This window comes from Odontomachus brunneus, unplaced genomic scaffold (assembly GCF_010583005.1).
Source record: "Odontomachus brunneus isolate Ranch 3 - 2012 unplaced genomic scaffold, Obru_v1 Obru_scaffold_023, whole genome shotgun sequence".
Lineage (NCBI taxonomy): Eukaryota > Metazoa > Arthropoda > Insecta > Hymenoptera > Formicidae > Odontomachus > Odontomachus brunneus.
Window position 1 is genome coordinate 1,294,011 of NW_022639473.1, and position 17,329 is coordinate 1,311,339.

General features: G+C 40.1%; 1 protein-coding gene across 6 annotated transcripts in view; it reads left to right on the forward strand.

Annotated features, from left to right (window-relative positions):
- Positions 1-17,329, forward strand: part of LOC116842282 (myb protein) — a 44,202-nt gene that overhangs the window by 24,991 nt on the left and 1,882 nt on the right. For 2 of the 6 annotated variants that reach the window (XM_032811251.1, XM_032811249.1), the window contains exons 2-9: positions 7,263-7,434; positions 8,154-8,318; positions 10,092-10,407; positions 10,523-10,823; positions 11,312-11,727; positions 12,391-12,707; positions 13,352-13,441; positions 15,424-15,546. In XM_032811251.1, the coding sequence (XP_032667142.1) occupies positions 7,263-7,434; positions 8,154-8,318; positions 10,092-10,407; positions 10,523-10,823; positions 11,312-11,727; positions 12,391-12,707; positions 13,352-13,441; positions 15,424-15,546 (1,900 nt within the window). The remainder of the gene's footprint in view (positions 1-7,262; positions 7,435-8,153; positions 8,319-10,091; positions 10,408-10,522; positions 10,824-11,311; positions 11,728-12,390; positions 12,708-13,351; positions 13,442-15,423; positions 15,547-17,329) is intronic. The other 4 variants (XM_032811250.1, XM_032811252.1, XM_032811253.1 and 1 more) reach the window with 4 other exon arrangements.

Consider the following 17,329-nt stretch of genomic DNA (forward strand, 5'->3'; position numbering starts at 1 on the left):
AGTTGAAGTATGAACTATTAATTTCGTTTGTTGACTCCGCAAAAAATTTATTACGTGGAACAGTATCCAGGAATCGATGCATTTACTTTGTAAGATCATTCGCTCATTAAATACTTACTGTCAGAAAAATTGATATGCAATTAATCGATACTTACTTCTGAGAAATAGCCCAATCTTTGATATACATGTTAATCGCGCAAGAAATTTCGTATTCGCAACTAAATTTTGCATAACATTCTATCGTAGTGCTGTCAATTGATTGTCCAGCGATTAGTGCATTTACTTTGCGAGGAATTGTATTATGTTCTGTTATGTTTTGGGGAAAAGTGAGGACACTCGTCGCAGTTCCGAGTGCGACTCGCATTTTTCCCGGCGTTTCCCCGTAGTGAAGGAGGGAGAGAAGAAGTTTTCGCACTCCCCCCGCATTCAAAGGGACGGCTTGCACGATGACCTTATTGTTGCGTGACGCGCAACAGGCGGAAGTGAGGAAGTAAAAGAAAGGAGGAAGAAGCGATTGCTAAGGGCGTCATAAAGGCGACCGAAACGCGTGAGCGCCGAACGAGAACGGAGGAAGAGTCCTGAAAAAAGAGGGGAAAGTTCGAAACTTTGGCAGATGTCCATGGCACGGCATGTACGGCCCTGACTTCCTCTCAGAGTTCTCACGAGAAGCGGTAGGATCGCCACGTGGATGATTGCCGCGTGTTTTATCGTTTCTCTTTCTCTCTCTCTCCCCCCTTTCCCTCTCTCTCTTTCTCTCTGTGATATTTAGCTTCCCCGATTGGGGTTCATTTCCACGTGCATTCACGTGGTCGGAAGTCTCGTCTATTCTTATTGCATCAGTCTTGAGAGGAAACACGGGAACGCCACCGAAAAATTCGGCGATGCGATCGAATAAGATTTATGTGTCATTCGACTGAATAATTAGCAGTTAGTAATTAATAGTAATTAATAATTAGTCTGTTGTGAAAAATCAATTACTAATTACTATGGTATTTATCGTTATTATCAAGTTTATTTACTCTGATCGTCTCGTCACACTTTTTCTTGACTGAATAATTTCTGATTAGATTTAGCTGGAATATTACAAATATATTAGAATAGTGTAGATGTGTTAAATACCAGGTCAAAAAGTTCAATACATATGGCGTCACATATCTGTAATAATGCTGATAATATTACTTATCAGCAGGTAATTTTTCAGGCGGAGGAATTCATCAGAATTGCTGACAGTCATAGACGGCGATTATCTAATCGATAGATAACTTGTTTTCATTGAACGCGAAATTTGGCTTAAAAATCAACCCTCCTTCCCAAACACACACACAACTTTTTGACTGATTCGACATTTAAAGAAAAAATCAAAACAGGTTGTGTTTTTCACTTTAGTGGAGGAAGAGTATTGATTATGTACAAATACAACGACAACATCTCATATAACAGTATCCATATCACGGAGGTATTTTCATGACACGTGAAACGTGCGTGCATACTTGGTGTCCGAGAAAGAAATGACATATTCATAGCACCAGTCTAATTAGGCATAAATCTTCTCGATTCAAGAGTATTATTGACACCAATACTCGAGGTTGTTAAAACCATAGTGCGACGCATTGGTTTCACTAATACTGATGTTGGAACAAGAGGACTCAGTCCAATTAAATTGGAATTGTCGCTATTTCTTTTTTCTTCTATGTATTTGTGGCCGAAAGTACACAGTGGAAATTCTTTATTTTCTTGCTTGGTGACAGCGCATGCTGTTCCATTTGCCTTCCTAGACAAGTAAGAAGCAGCTGTTGGCGGGCACCTGCTTCTGTTGTCTTCGAGGTCTCTCTTCGAGGTAAACGCCGCGTATACAAATTTATTCGAATACCTAGCTCAGTCTGATTCCCCGACGCGATCGGAGAACCGGGTTATCCTTGCCACCTAGCAGATACCGAAGTGCTAAGACTAAACTGAACGATTAGTCACAAGCTGAGCGATTAGCTTCATACCACAACAAAGATAATTCAACCCAGTTCTCAGTTCCCGACAACGCGTACCAAGCACGTCTCCAACTGCTATCTCGATTAGTGTAGTGATTATTGTTTGCTATAACTTATATATATTAGTCAGAGATATCACGATCGCGATTTATCAGGTCGAGATACCGACTTTGCTTTATAATAGTTTTTCGTGCGTGTAAAACCATCTTTTATAGTCAATCATGTTTTTCAGAACATTAGAAATTATTTTTTGTAGAATACAGGAAGAATTAATATTTCGAATACTAATTAACTCAGGATTGTAGGACTATGGTTTGGCGGTAAAAAAAGTAGACATTCTAATTTATCATTTATTTTCATATTACTTGTGTTAACATCACTTTTTAAAGTCAATCATATTTTTCTATATTAAAATATTTTTTTACAGAATATAAGAGAGAAATATAATATTTTTTAATAGAATATTAATTAATTCAGGATCCCCAGTAGAATCCGCAGTATATTAATTAATTCGGTATCGTAGGACCAGCGTAGTGATAAAGGTATGGCGATTCGCGTAAATTTCCAATAAGATCTTACGCCTCTTATCGTATACACATGTCGAGTGTTATTGTCCGGCAAACAAATAAGAAAAAAATTGCCCCACCTGTGATTTAGCCTTTAGTGATCATTTAATTTCATATTCGGTTGCGTTGAAACCATCTCTCTCGTCCGCGACCTCAGCAGCGTCCGATCACCTTGTCGAAGGCGTCTCGCTGTCGGCGGACGGCGCGTTTTGTTTTCGTGAGAATCGTGAGAATGTCAAGGCGGGAAAGTCCTTTGACACGCCACGTGTCCGGAGGATTTAAATTCAAGGATGTCGCGACCGTTAGAATGTATCCTCGAAGGCGAAAGCCTTTACGTAACGCCGGACCCGCCCCGTTAATGTGCTAATTCGACACGTCTGCGACTCCCGGGAGACGTTCTCATTAATAAGAATCCACGTTAAATCACGTAAATTCCTGCGGCTGAGACATACTGCGAGCTATATATAAATTCTAGCTGCCTTATTTACGCTCATTGTGGTCTGAGAGGTACTTTCGTTTTTACTTTAACACGACACTTCTCCACCTTTAACACCTCCCTTCGCGCGCGTTGCACCTTACGCGAACTCCCAGGCATTCTCGCGGCGTTTGTTCGATGTATCGACACAAAACGCACGTGCGTGCACCTGCGTGCACGGGCGATGCTCACGTTTGAAAGCTGCAAGTCGCCGGGAATTTGTTATCGTTATCTGTCGCACAAAAGGCTGACCGCGGTCATTAGCCGAGTGTGTCGGCTGCGATGTTGCGATTACATGCTAATTCGCCGTTCTCGTGCAAACCACAGGCCACGTTGCACTGCATTTCTTATTCAAACATTAGTCCGTCTTTCTTCTCATGGAGGTGTGAGTTTTGTTCAGTTTTAATTAATAAATAAGTTGAAATAAATGGAAATTATTAATTCCCTCTCTTTCTCTCTTTTTTGTCAGTTTTTTTCATTTATTTTGATTAATTCTCTTCTGTATTATTAGTTTGTTTATTAATTCTCTTTATCATTAATTTATTTTTAAATAAACTGTAAAATGTGAAACTTAAAACATTAAAATAAAATTGTCTATTAATAGAGTGATTTTATTCAATTTATTTAATTCTATTTTAATTAATGGATTAATTAAAATGAAAGAAAATTTATTGGTACATATACATGGATGTAATAATTTTTTTCGGCAAATGCGTGCACGTATCGTAAAATGAGAGGTTTCATTTCAATATTTGTGGTAATTATTGTACTTGTTGAAATATTTGACGCGCCGCGTCTTCGTCGTCGTCTTCGTCGTTGTGAAAGAGGCTTTTTCTTCGGACGTAATTAAACGAGAGTGTGGTGTCGTTTCGGCCTGTTTGCATTCCGCCGCGTTAAGACGCTCAGGATGACGTAACCTCTTCCTCCGTGTTGTCAACAATATTTAGTAACCGTGTGTGTATGGGTGTGTGGCGCCAGAGATAAATTACGTCCACGTGGGGTTTTCGCGTTGTGTACATCGCGTGTAATAATACGACCGGCATAAACGATACTGCTTTACTTCTCGCTCACACTTCTGTGTACTTACACGAAGAAATAAAAATCATGAAAGCAAGGTAAATGAGCAAGTTGTTAAAATGTCTCGCGCACTTCCCAGACGAGTTGACGCTGCGCGAACGAGCTCCCTGTGAGCGAGATAAATTGAATTAATATTAGAGAAAGTCAATACACCAAAATAATAGTACAGAAAAGAAATGATAAAGAGAAATAAAGGAAATTGTGATGAGAGGAAATTAATAATTTTTTGTATCTCAATTCATTTATCAGTTAAGATTTAATAAAATCATCTATGTAGATAATTTTATAAGAGATAAGTTATATTAATATTAGAAAAAGTCAATACATCAAAATGATAATACAGAAAATACAGAAAAGAAATGATAAAGAGAAGTAAAGGAAATTGATGAAAGGAAATTAATAATTTTTTGTATCTCAATTTATTTATCAGTTAAAATTTAATAAAATCATCTGAGATTAATAGATAATTTTATTTCAACGTTTTCAGAGCATTTTATTCCCAGTTATATCTGTGATTTAAACGAGAATAATTCCAATGCTAATTTAAGACCTCTAGGAAAAAGAAAAGGATAGGCTATAACCTTTCTCAGTTCCGTAAAATAATTACAGCCTTGATGCATTAAAACTACTATACCGATCTGTATATATTTACGGTAAAATTCATTATTATTCTCCCGAGAGGTGTTAATTAAATTACTTGTTAACACGTTTCTGACCGACTTATCGCACATGTTGGTCGTGAATACATTAAGAGCCATGTAAGAATATTGCTTGGAAAAATCATTTTGTAGATCAAATGAGTTTTCTCTCTCGATCTAGCTTGATTTTCTGAGCTAATGGTGGTACCTGGGTTCGTTCTCGTGATATTTATGACAACCCCGCGCGCTCATTAGTGGCGGAAATATCTCGATCGATAGGCCGGGGTGGATAAAGCAATAGGAACGGTAGGCTTCGGGGCCATCTGCGGCCCACATATGTTTACGGTGACGCACATACGCCCGTAGTCCGCGAATGCTATCGTTGCATAAGCTAACTATATCCTGAGTCGCTCACCCTGGACTCTCTCTCCCTCCCTCCCTCCCTCTCTCTTTCTCTCTCTTTCTCTCTCTTTCTTTCTCTATCTCTCTTCCTCCCCGGTATGCGCAGCTGTTGGGGGGCGAAAGAAAGGGGGAAAAGCGAGGGTGAGTTAGATTGCACGGTACATAAAGGAGCATTCGATATTGCCTTCTGTTCTCACATGAGTGCATTGTTATTCGGAGACAACCAGACAGCGCGCAGACTCAAGTCCGATGAAGCCGGGGTTGATATGGAAGTAATTAATTATCGGTTGCACGCAATGACGCAAGCCGGTTGAGGAAATGAAAACTGCGTGGGTGCGATATAATAAAGTCAGATATCTTTAGTGAGCTCGGTAGACCCTTCGAAACGGATGTCGCCTGTCCATCCCCTCTGTCTCTCTCCCATCGTCGCAATTTTTAACGTCACGCTTCTCGCTTCATCGTTACATTACATCCGTAATGTAGTTCGACGATTCCGCGACTTTGTCGTCCCGCGATTTTTGCAGCTGCAATTTCTGCGAACTTTGCAACCCTCACTGTTGTAACTTGGAGATCTCCCAATTTTGCCGTCCTATGATTTCACATGTGTTTCCAACAGAGTTTCACGAATTTTGCTAATTCGCACGAATATGAGTTAATCTGAGACTAATCAGAGATGGTAGTCACAACAGCAACCAAAGCAGAACTTGATGAGAAAGTGCCACAGGTTTCCACTTTCGGCACTGTGCGTTTTTGTAATTCGGTAACTTTGCGATCTTGCAGTCTTGCAAATTCGTAACTTCTTAATTTCGTGGTTTTTTTAAATCGTTACTTGAGGACCTTTGCGCGCTTTCCCGTACATTTCTAATCAACTCATATAAAAATCACTACCTGAAACGGATGCGCATTCGTCTGATACCAATTGCGGGGAGGTGGTGGCGAAGCTAATAAAGAGGCGCGTTAATAATCCGTGCACGCGGCAGGAAATCCCGTAAGGACGGAAGATCGACGAGTACCGCTCGTGACCGCAAGAAACCGGACTTCGTCGATTCGCGGTCAAGATCGCTTCCTGGATCGTTGAAATTAGACGAGGGTGACTACGACGGAGAAATTGCGCGGCGAAGGAAAAGGGAAGACGGCGACGACGTCCGGGGACGGAGAAAAGATGCTCAGCCAGCCGTGATTTCCCGTTTCTTGCCGTTACTCGCCGGCAGATAAAAGATACGCGTACGTAACACGCGTACGTTGAAGAGCTCTCTTCCGTGTCTCTCGGGGTCGCGTTCCTGCGATTCGACTGCGGACGACTGTAATAGCGGACGTTGCGTTGCGCGAAAACGCTCACTTCCTCACGACACGCCGTCGTGCGCCGTGTTAGCGCACGAGACAGTTTACAGAGCGTGACGGACTTTTCTGTTTTCCTTTCTCTCTTCTGCGTATACAATATGTACGTGGTGGTAGTTCCACGGAACTATGCGTCGCCTGATCATACCTGAGCAAGGTGAAAAAAAAATAATGATAAGAAAATATACAATAGTAATAAAAATAATAATATAATCAGATTGTCGCGTAAGAATCAGGTTTCATTTTTTTTATTGCTATTATCTTTCTCTTACAGATATAAAATATTCAGACCAATTTTTTATCAAATATTTATCATGAAATAAAGTAGAAATGAAAAAAGAAAATAAGAATCAAGTTCTATTTCTTGATCGCCGTCACTTTTCTTGCAAGTTCAAAATATTCAGACCAATTGTTAAATATTTTTTACAAAGTAAAGAGAAAGGCTTGCAGAAATGACAAGAAGAAAAAGGATGAAAGCAGAGGAAAGCAGGAATATTTTTGATTACAGGTTTTTAAAAAAAATTTTAAATTATTGAGTTTAAAAATATTATTTTGAGACTGAGTTATTTGACCAAGCAGAACAGTAACAGTAAAGTATGACAAACTAAACTCGTTTTTCATGAGAAACTAATGATGATGTTTGTTCAAGCGTAACACACCATCTAATTAATATTTCTCCGTTCACGATATTCTACGATGTTGAAACCAAGTTGAAACTTTCATTCGCGAATTTCTTTATTTCGATATAAGACGCGTGATTCACATGGCTCTTTGTTTGTTTCAGTTCCCGATCGGGTTACGATTCCAGTAGTGGCGGAGATTCCGACAACGAGTACAACACGCCGACTTCCCGAAACAGTCAAGTACGAAGTCAAGGGCACAATCAAGGATCCGCGAACGGGTCAAGTCAAAGCCAAGGGAAGCATATAAATAAGGGAAGATGGACCAAAGAAGAGGTAAGAGGTTTCATCCTGTTTTTCTATCGCGGTAGTAATTACCGGTCACAACATTCAGCGTGCCAAATCGCTTCATTTACCCTAACCTGTCGACAAGTTAAGTATCAACTCAAGCTTCACCATGGAACACCCCAACTGATCCGCTCGGCGCTGACTAGTAGGCCGCTTTCACGCGACTTTTCCGCCGGGTTTCTGAGATCTAAATCGGTCGCCCGGCATGACGCAAGCGTCGCTGCGCCTTGCGGTATCGCTACACCATATCGGTTCCATGTAGCAAGTTGGATGAGGGCAAGGGAAGAGGAAAGGGGAACAAAGAGCGCGCGGATGCCGAAATGAAAAAAAAAAAATGTCCACCCTTCGTATTTTCTGCAACGAGTTGTGCGCCGTCGTGCCCGCGGGCAGATGCCTTGTTGGTCGGCTACCCTATGCCTATGGTCCCATAGAACATGGGGTGCACCGTGCGGGGTTTCACGTGGGAAAGCCGACGAGGGGCGGTCGATCTCTCCTATGCGCGCCCCGCGCTCGTCCCTCGTCTCACTGCGCCTTACCTTGCTCCGCCGCGTCTCGCCTTAACTCGTTGTTGTTGTTGTTGTTGTCTACATTCGTGCAAGTGTGTGCCTCTGTGTACGAATGAGTGTACGGAGAACACAGCGAGCGGAAAGTGGCGGCGGCGGTGAGAGTGTACTTTCATTGTTTCACTGTTCGTCGCTTGATTGCAGGACGCTCTGTTGAAACAATTGGTGAGCAACACGGACCAGCACGGCACTGGGATGCGGTGGGACGCTATAGCTAGTCACTTTCCAGACCGCAGCGACGTGCAGTGCCAACAGAGATGGGCGAAGGTCGTGAACCCGGAGTTGGTCAAGGGCCCATGGACGAAGGAGGTGGGCGGCCCTTTACTAGCGTCGATCCTCGAGCGTGAACACGTCTCGCCCGAACTCCGTCGTTGCTCGATAGTTTCACATCGGTCTTGGAAGAAGAATACACTGCTTAACGCGATGCTAATTTCTATCTATTATAAGTAGAATCTGTGACGAAGTAATGAAGTAAACTAAAATGTTGGAAAACACGTTGGAAAGAAAGTCAAAACACTTCAATCAAGAGGATATGTCCGGTATTTCTGCACCTTGCAAAAATAGCAAATATCAAAATTACTCGCTGATAAACGGTCAGTCAATAAATGTCTCCATACTGCGAGAGTCTCAATTATCAACTTGGAATTAGAATTGCTCACCGATAAATAATCATACGAAGAACCTAGATCAATAAAAAAGCCCGGTTCGATTTTGAACTTCAATTTGATCACATCTAATGGATGCAAATTATTTATCAACCAAGTTATCACCGTCATTCAAAAATGTGCGATTCTTCGCCAACTGGCGACTGGCTTTCACTTATTTCTCTGAAATGTATTATCGAAGAAGTCAATGAAATCGAACCGAGCTGTTTCATCGGCTCAATACATCTCGATAAGAAGTTACCCGAAGAGCGTTCTGTTATTGTTGTCATGAGACAATCAAGCATCGTATTAACGCGCCGCGGAGCGGTTACGTGTCGCAGTAGAGTTGCCGGGCGCCGGATGAATTTATCACCGCTGGGTGGTGTGTTATCGCCGCTACGGCACTGTGTACATACCGCCCACACGATGACGGTGACCGCACGCACGCACACGCACGCATACACATACACATACACACGCGCTGGGTCGGAGCATTCGCTCGCTCGCTTGATCGTTCGCGCGCTCGCTTTCTCGCTGCTGCTGCCTCTACTTCGGTGGGGTATGCAATAAGAAGAAGCTTCCAGGGGGCCGCGGTGATGCTGCGTCGCCGACGCGCCGTGCCAATGCACTTGGCAACAGCCAAGGGCAAGTAACGCGGCTCGGAGAATCGAGTGCGCGTACGTGCGGTTATGGTCTTTCTCCTCCGCCTCTCGAAACTCATGAGCCTTTAGCTCTGATCCACGCTCTTCTGTTGATTTTACATCTAATGTTGTCCTTTCTTTTCAATGAGACTTTCTATTTATGGCTTAAAACTCATAGAGGCTGTACAGTTAGTGGGAGGAAGTTTGCAACACTTTTCAATGAGTCCTGCCACGCATGTGTATCAAATATTTTCCGTATATGATCCGTATTTCTCTGTAATCCTTAGAAGATAAATTTTCCTATTGGATACCACGTGCATTCTGAAGTTTGTTGAGGTAAGAATGTTGCAATATTTCTTCCATTGGCTGCACGAAAGAGTTGCTGCCGAGCTTCAGAAGCTTTACGTTATGTCTGCTGAGTTGTATTTTGAATATAATATGTCATCTCAAAGTGTCAAAATGACAGATTAACAGAACAATCAATAGTCATGATGTATACACATATCCAGACGATTAGAAAGACTGACTCTTAGTCTGATAAGTGTCAATGCTTTATCGAAGCTTAGTATCTGTAAAAGCGAGCTGCAAAATGCGCCACGACAGCTCGAATTAAATTTTGAGTATAATTATTGACTCATGCTCGTATAATTGAAAAGAGCGAGGATACGAGGTAATGCGCGAACGAATTTAAAGAAAAATCACGTAACTCGATATTATGTTCATCAAAGTTTCCCTCATTAAATAGTGTTCAAGCAACTCTTTCTTTTGTTTGAAAAGTTTCTCTTTGTGTTACACAGGAGGATGAGAAAGTGGTCGAGTTGGTGGATAAATACGGTCCGAAAAAATGGACGTTGATAGCGCGACATCTGAAGGGTCGGATCGGCAAGCAGTGCCGAGAACGATGGCACAATCACTTGAACCCGGGGATCAAGAAGACCGCGTGGACGGAGGCTGAGGATAAAATAATCGTCGAGGCTCACCGCAAAGTCGGCAATCAATGGGCCAAGATCGCAAAATTGTTACCAGGCAGAACTGACAATGCGATCAAGAATCATTGGAACAGCACAATGAGGAGAAAGTATGAAGCTGAAGAAAAAAAGACCACGATTAAAGGTACGGCTTTTTGCAAGACTAGTCTCTCAATTTTTAATAAAATTTCGAGTTTTACAAAGTTGAACGATTCAAAAAAAATAAGGAAGAACACAGAAAGATGAGTTGAAACTTGCAGGTAGGGGCAAAAGGAAAAGCACGGAAGGCGTCATGGTGACGACCGCATACGTCTTGGAAGACGACAGCTCTAGCCAGAGTCGATTGAAAGTTGCCTCGACTAGCAGCAACTCCACGATGACGAGTGGTACCTCACAGGCTGCTGGCGTATGTCCACTGGAGTGGAATTGGGAGCAACAGCAAAATTCGGGGTACGAGCTTCATGTGAGCAGACGCACGCACGGCAACGAGAAGTGCGCGCAGTTCCCATCGAAGAGGGAATCATATCGAGTGAAGGACGAGACGATCTCGTCGTTCACTAAGTATGTTATCTTTAGGGTTGGAAAGTTGATGTTTTTAACATATTGCGGATCAGTCATTTTATTGCTAGCCATACTCAGTAAAGAGGACTTCCTATGTTCTTTTTAATACCTAAACTTTCTATGAAAATTTAATAGAAAGATGACAAATTATGTTACAACACGAGAATTCTCGTTATTCCTCCGCAATGTGCCAAGAGTAATTCATTACTACCACTATTCTTTATTTTAAAAAATTATTACTTTATTAATTTAATAATACTTCATCAATTTTGAAAAATAACTTGTCATTGTTATCGTTACTTACGAAGTAATCAGTCATTACATTTTCTGTTACTTTTTTCACCGAATTTCGAGGATCTTCTTTTACGATCTCTATGTGTATCTCATGTATTCTATATGTGCAAAATAATAGCAGAAGTAACGATATATTCGTTGTCGTCACCCGAAAAATACAAACTATCTCTTAAACATTCTTTTTTTCTGTGAAGATATTACAACCTTCACATGCAATGTGGAGCATCCGGTTCAAAGGGCTCGGAGATCAGATTAATGCCGATGCCAGACCTGGAGGAGATATCCGAGCATGTGGAAAAAGAAAAGAGTAGTCCACCACCTATATTGCGCAGACGCAGGAACATGCACGGTCTCGTGTCCAATCTCATGCACAGAACCGAAACTCCCGACAGCGGTAATCAGTCGGATTACATCGTTATGAGTCAACACACGCAGCCTGGAAACAGCAGTCCTTCAACTCCCATCAAACAACTCCCGTTCAGTCCTTCGCAATTCCTCAACAGCCTAAGCCCGGAAACGTCGTCCTGGCCACGTGCTAGCACTCCTAAAGGAAGTAGTCCTGGCCCACTTACGACCCCGCAGCCTACCGGTCTCCGTCGTAGTCAAAACGGTATGTTGTTCGGAAACATTTTCGTTTCTCTCGTTTCTTGTCACTACGATCATCTTAGATCAGGAGCGAAAAGATACATATTCAATAAAAGAACATGTCTGTAAAATAATTTTTGCGATGAACCGAGCAGATTTATATGTAAACATTTTTTAGAAACTTTGCTGCATTGATCAATGTATAGTAAAATGAATTAACATGACAAAGTTACACAGTTAAAGAGTTATAATTATAGTTCAGAGATCACGTTAATTTTACGTCTGCTTATTGACTGTTAGAACAAAGGAAAAGTCCATGCTTCAAAATAGCTGGCAATTAGAAGCCTTACTGCAGTTGTCAGTACACAACAAGTTTACATTAAAGTAAAAAGCCAAAGATGTTTGAGTTATTCTACAACAATGTATGAATGCACTTTGAAAGAAGAATTTTTGGAGTATTTTAGAAATTCTGTTTAATTTCGATCGCGTGTCACTTTACAGATATATATTTTTACTTCAAAGTTTTGCAAGAATATTGAGCGTATATTTGTTACTTCTAATGTATACCGATCAAGATAAATAGGAGCAGAACCTTGAAACATTTGTTTCTTCGGAAAGTTCCTCACCAAGACAGAGTTGTATAAACTCACTCGCTCTCCTCTGCTAAACGCCTCCGTTATTTTCGCAGATACTAACACACCGCGGACACCAACACCGTTCAAGAAAGCCATGGCCGAGTTTGAACTACGAAGCGGCACTACTACGCAACTTCCTGCCACTCCGAGCCGCCTGGACGCCTTAACCGAGATAATCAAGCAGGAAACCGACCGGGAGAGTCTTGCTGGAACAAGCGCGATTCTTCAGGACTCGGGCTACGGAACGATACGAAGACGCGGTAAAGAGAATAGTGCACCTGGAGGGAAACGGGCACGCAAGGCACTGTCTCAGGCTTGGGCCAGCTCTACTCAGGACAACTCCGACGTGAGTTACGTAGTGGAGACACCGGTACGTTAATATACATTAACCTAATGCGAAACGCGTCAGTCAACCGGTACGTTAATATACATTAACCTAGTGCGAAACGCGTCAGTCAACCGTGCGAAATCTAAGAGTAGCTTGTGTTAAATTTTGATTGAATGAATCGTCGATCAGTTTAGCCGGTAGAGTTACCACAACATGGATTGTGAACATAAGAAAGAAACCAAGTAAGAAAATTCTCTTTTTTTCTTGTTAAAGCTTATTTTTATTATTCATTATAAACTTATTATTATTATTTAAAGTCCATGTTGGTATTCATCTGATATCATATTTAAAATTATCGGATACTGTAAAATCTATTTTATTAACTACTTGAATAATCCTAAGATAATTTTAAATATAAGATAATTTTAAATATAAGATTAGAATATGAATACTGCTCCTGATTTCTTGCCGCGGTCATTTCGATTAACAATATCAGAAAGTTGAAGGACCAACTACTTTAATTGGAGATCGAGGTGGAAATGTATGCCAACCGCGTGCGATTATCACTCTCGACGGTTTCGCACAGCACAACTGTCACGACGTTCACTGTCGCGCGTTCGTTCACGTGAATTTTTAACAATGTGTACGTCCAAATTTCATAACGTAACATCCTAATTCTTTCGCAGAGTAAGAGTCTGGACACTTCCGTATTGTTCTCGCCTGCATCCATGGCTTTGGAAGACAGTTTCCTGACGGCAGGAACTAGTCCGGTAAAGGTAGAACAACCACATATCCAAAATGAAAATCAGTTTCACGTACAACCCGCCCTGTCCTGGTATTACTCCCGTACCAGTCGCCATTAGACACGCTAGCCAGCCTTCTAACTCTCTCTCTCTCTCTCTCTCTCTCTCTCTCTCTCTCTCTCTCTCTCTCTCTCTATCTCTCTCTATAACGCTATTTTCCTTCTTACTTTATTTTTATTTGTACTTCTAAGTTCGAGTTTTTGCTTGTACACTACCGTCTCGTACTTCTGTGCATCGTGCTTTTTATTCGTCGTTGGAGATCGCAATGTAAAAAAACGCAGGAGATACTCCTGAGTAACATCCCTCTTCCCCCCACGTATATTCTTTCTCTCTCGCTGCGGCTTGTCCGTATCCCCTCTCGTCGCCTCTATAATATCGCCCAATCCAAAGATTTATCGTTTTTTTTTAATGTTAATTTTAGGTATGGAGTAACACGACTAACATTTGCGGCATTAGAGTTCGCCTGAACTATAATATTTATTATTAACTTATTACTCTGCATTTTTACGCGTCCCTATACCTGTTAATTATTTATACAAACATAGCATTTTACTATTTGTAATTTTATTATTTTACATAAAACAAAAAGAAATGGAGAAATCTTATTAATTTATTATCTCGAGGAAAGGAAAAAGAACCAGGAAGTACACGTTGTACGTTATTGTATTTAATTAATTTTGACACGGTGAGAGAAATGTACTTAATTATTTTGCGTGTATTGTATGTACCTTAATGTTGTACAGGAAGTTTTCTTTTTTTTTTTCAATCTCTTAAATTGCTTATATTAACTATTTACACATTCCTCGCTTTCGGTGAAAATAAATTATTACGTTTTAGTCGTGTACATATTATAATCGGCGTATGTACGACCGATCTTGTTTCGTTTTTGTTTGCTTCGCCCCTCTTATTGATTTTGCCGCGAATGGATTTTGCATTTTAATAACAAGTGACCGAGGAGTCGATCGCGTCAACGGTCGGTGTGAATGCAATTAACACGTTCGAAAAAAAGAAAAAAAAATTTCTCGCGAGAGCACACGCGCGAAGGAATTTTCGATCTCACGTGTCCCCGCGGACGATCTGGGTGTGCGTGTTCCTGGTGTGTTCTCGTCGTCTCGAACGTGTTAAAAAAAGAAACAACGAAAGAAACATTCTTCCGTGCTCGGCCCTTTGTCCCTGCAAAGCAAGCTCTAGATTTATAGAGTAGCCCAGTGCACGAGAGAGCGTAATGTTTTATTATTTTATTAATATTTATATTTATATATTAATATATATATATATATATACTTACACAAATATATATATTTATATTTCTTTGTTTTGTATATGTATAATTTTTCTTTTTTGTAATACGTTGAGTTGACGCATGTTAATATGCATACACTAACTGCAAATTCACCCCTCCTTGTACAGGCCTGGCCTAGCGTACCAAAGTACCTCACGAACCTTCTCCCGAGTGACAATCCAAAGATATTTAAGCAGGGCGCATCGTCCGACTGAAAGAGAAAGTAAAAAAGAAGTGGAGAAAAAAGAAACTATCCTAAGTTTCACACACGGCGCGTTAATTAAGATGTTCAAGGCCTAGTCATTCCACAAATTGTGCGGGCACTTCTCTCGCTCCCCTCCCGCCCATCGTCGTTGAGCACGTTTAAAAAACGTGTTGATGAACGCTTATAGGACGTGCTGTCTCAGTACCTCGACAGCGAATTCTCTCCCCCCTTCGTTTACGACTCTTCAAATGTTATTTTACTTCCTTCCCTTTCTCCCTGCGAGATAATCTCGTTCTGTCTTTTCGCGAGTCTCGAGTCACCCCCTTCTTCTGTCGCCTCTGAGATCGACCTTTTTCGAGGCGCACAAAGCCGAAATTGATGACTCTACTAGAACTGTTTTTTTTTCTTTTTTTTTCTAAGAACGTTTCTTTTTTCGCCGGCTGTAGCTAGTGTGTCTATCCTTTCCAGAACTCCCACGACTTTACGTCCGTACAACGGAAGCCTAATGCTAAGAGGGCGATTACTTTCGACGCGTTCGACAGTCCCTGTATCCTCAGCCCTCTGCCTCTCAGGCCGGTTAAACGCGCCAAGGTGAGTTCTCGCTGTGATATTTATCTTTCTTTTTTTCTTCGAGTGAATGTAGCGAGAAACGCTTTGTTTCCAATGAGCTGAATCAAGTAAAGCTCTCGTAAAGTAGACTTGTATGATTGGAACTGAATGATGATGATGCAATCACGAGAAGAAGTCATCTGGGGCGATATTCGTAGTTCGATTTTATACATATGTGTTTAAGATTGTCTTAAATATGCCTTAAATCTATATTTAAGACTGTCTTGCTTTTGTGTGCTTTAAATATAAATCTGAGACACAAAAATCTTGATTTATATTTAAGGTGTTTGAGATTTAAGATTGTCTTGTGTGAATATGAACATTTTAAATAATATTATATACGTTATATTGAATTTATACACATATCTAAGATTGCCTTAAATTTGTCTTAAATTTATCTTAAGATGCTACACAGTGAGCAGATCGGTTCTTGTAGCACCTTAGGATGAACTCGAGACAATTTCAAGGTAATTGTATCGTGAAATGTATCTCTTAGAAATTTACTACAACTTGAGCTACACATTAATCAAAATCTTATCTAACTGCTTAGAAGGCAGTTAGAAGGAGACATTAATATTATACTGCTTGATATTAGTGTTTTATTCTTAACTTTTGCTTTCAAACTATATTCAAGACTTTAATAAAATTAAAGGTAATGTTAAAGCTCGATATGCAGACATTACGCAGAAGAATTATAAATGTTGATTACTAGATTTTGAAAATATTGCTGTGAAAATTCTTGCATTGTAAGAAGTAACTTTAGTATGTGTGTGTAGTATAAATAATTATAGCTAAAAGTTCATACTGGTATAAAGAAAATCAACAGATAACAATCATTTTAAAGATTATTGTCAGGCAAGCTTTCTCACCGATTTGCCTGAAACTTCGGTATATTATATATTTCATTGCGCAAAACACAAATATGAAAGTTAAAATCGTTGCTCTTAAGTAAAACAAAAGTTATGAAGTACTAAAATATGACAGTTTAGAGGTTAGAAAACGTTTCTTGCACACAAAGCGCACGAACATGCGCAGTGACGTAGTGCGCGAAATTTGAAATATAGTTTGAGAATATTTAAAAATATTAACTTTAGTTTTATAATAAAAAAATTGAATAGTACATTTTTTGGCGGGATTCGCGTTATTAAAAGATATCCATTTAAACACGTACATTTTAACAACAAACATTAGTGTCATCTTTAAGGTTAGGTTAGTTTTTTAGCGAGGGACAAAGCTACTATTTGTTTTATTATAAAACTAGAGTTCATGTTTCTAAGTATTCTTAAACTATAGGTTTGTTCGTTTTCGAAGAACTTCTAAACTAGTGCAAAATTATTCGTACTCTCACGCGTTTATATGTCTTTACACTATCAGTATGACAGATTTCCTAACCTCATAACTATCACTTTTCAGCACTTTATAACTTTTGTTTTATTAAAGAGCAACGATTTTAACTTTTATATTCGTGTATTTTTCCTTTTTGAGTAAAACATATTGTTTGGTACATTTTAAAATATATCTTTTACATTCCACTAACCTAACCTAATTCGAATCTTTCATTCTGTCGTGCAACTAAACTCTTGTAAAATAACATCGTCACAATACAATTATCTTGAATATGAGAGGATTTGACTATGAGAATGCTTTTACAGTTTTAAAATACACTTAAACTCCTTAGAATGCTTAGATCCTTAAACCCCCGAACCTCACGCTTGTTTTCCTTCGACTGTTAGCATAAGACTCTTAGAAATAGTCAGTGTCTATG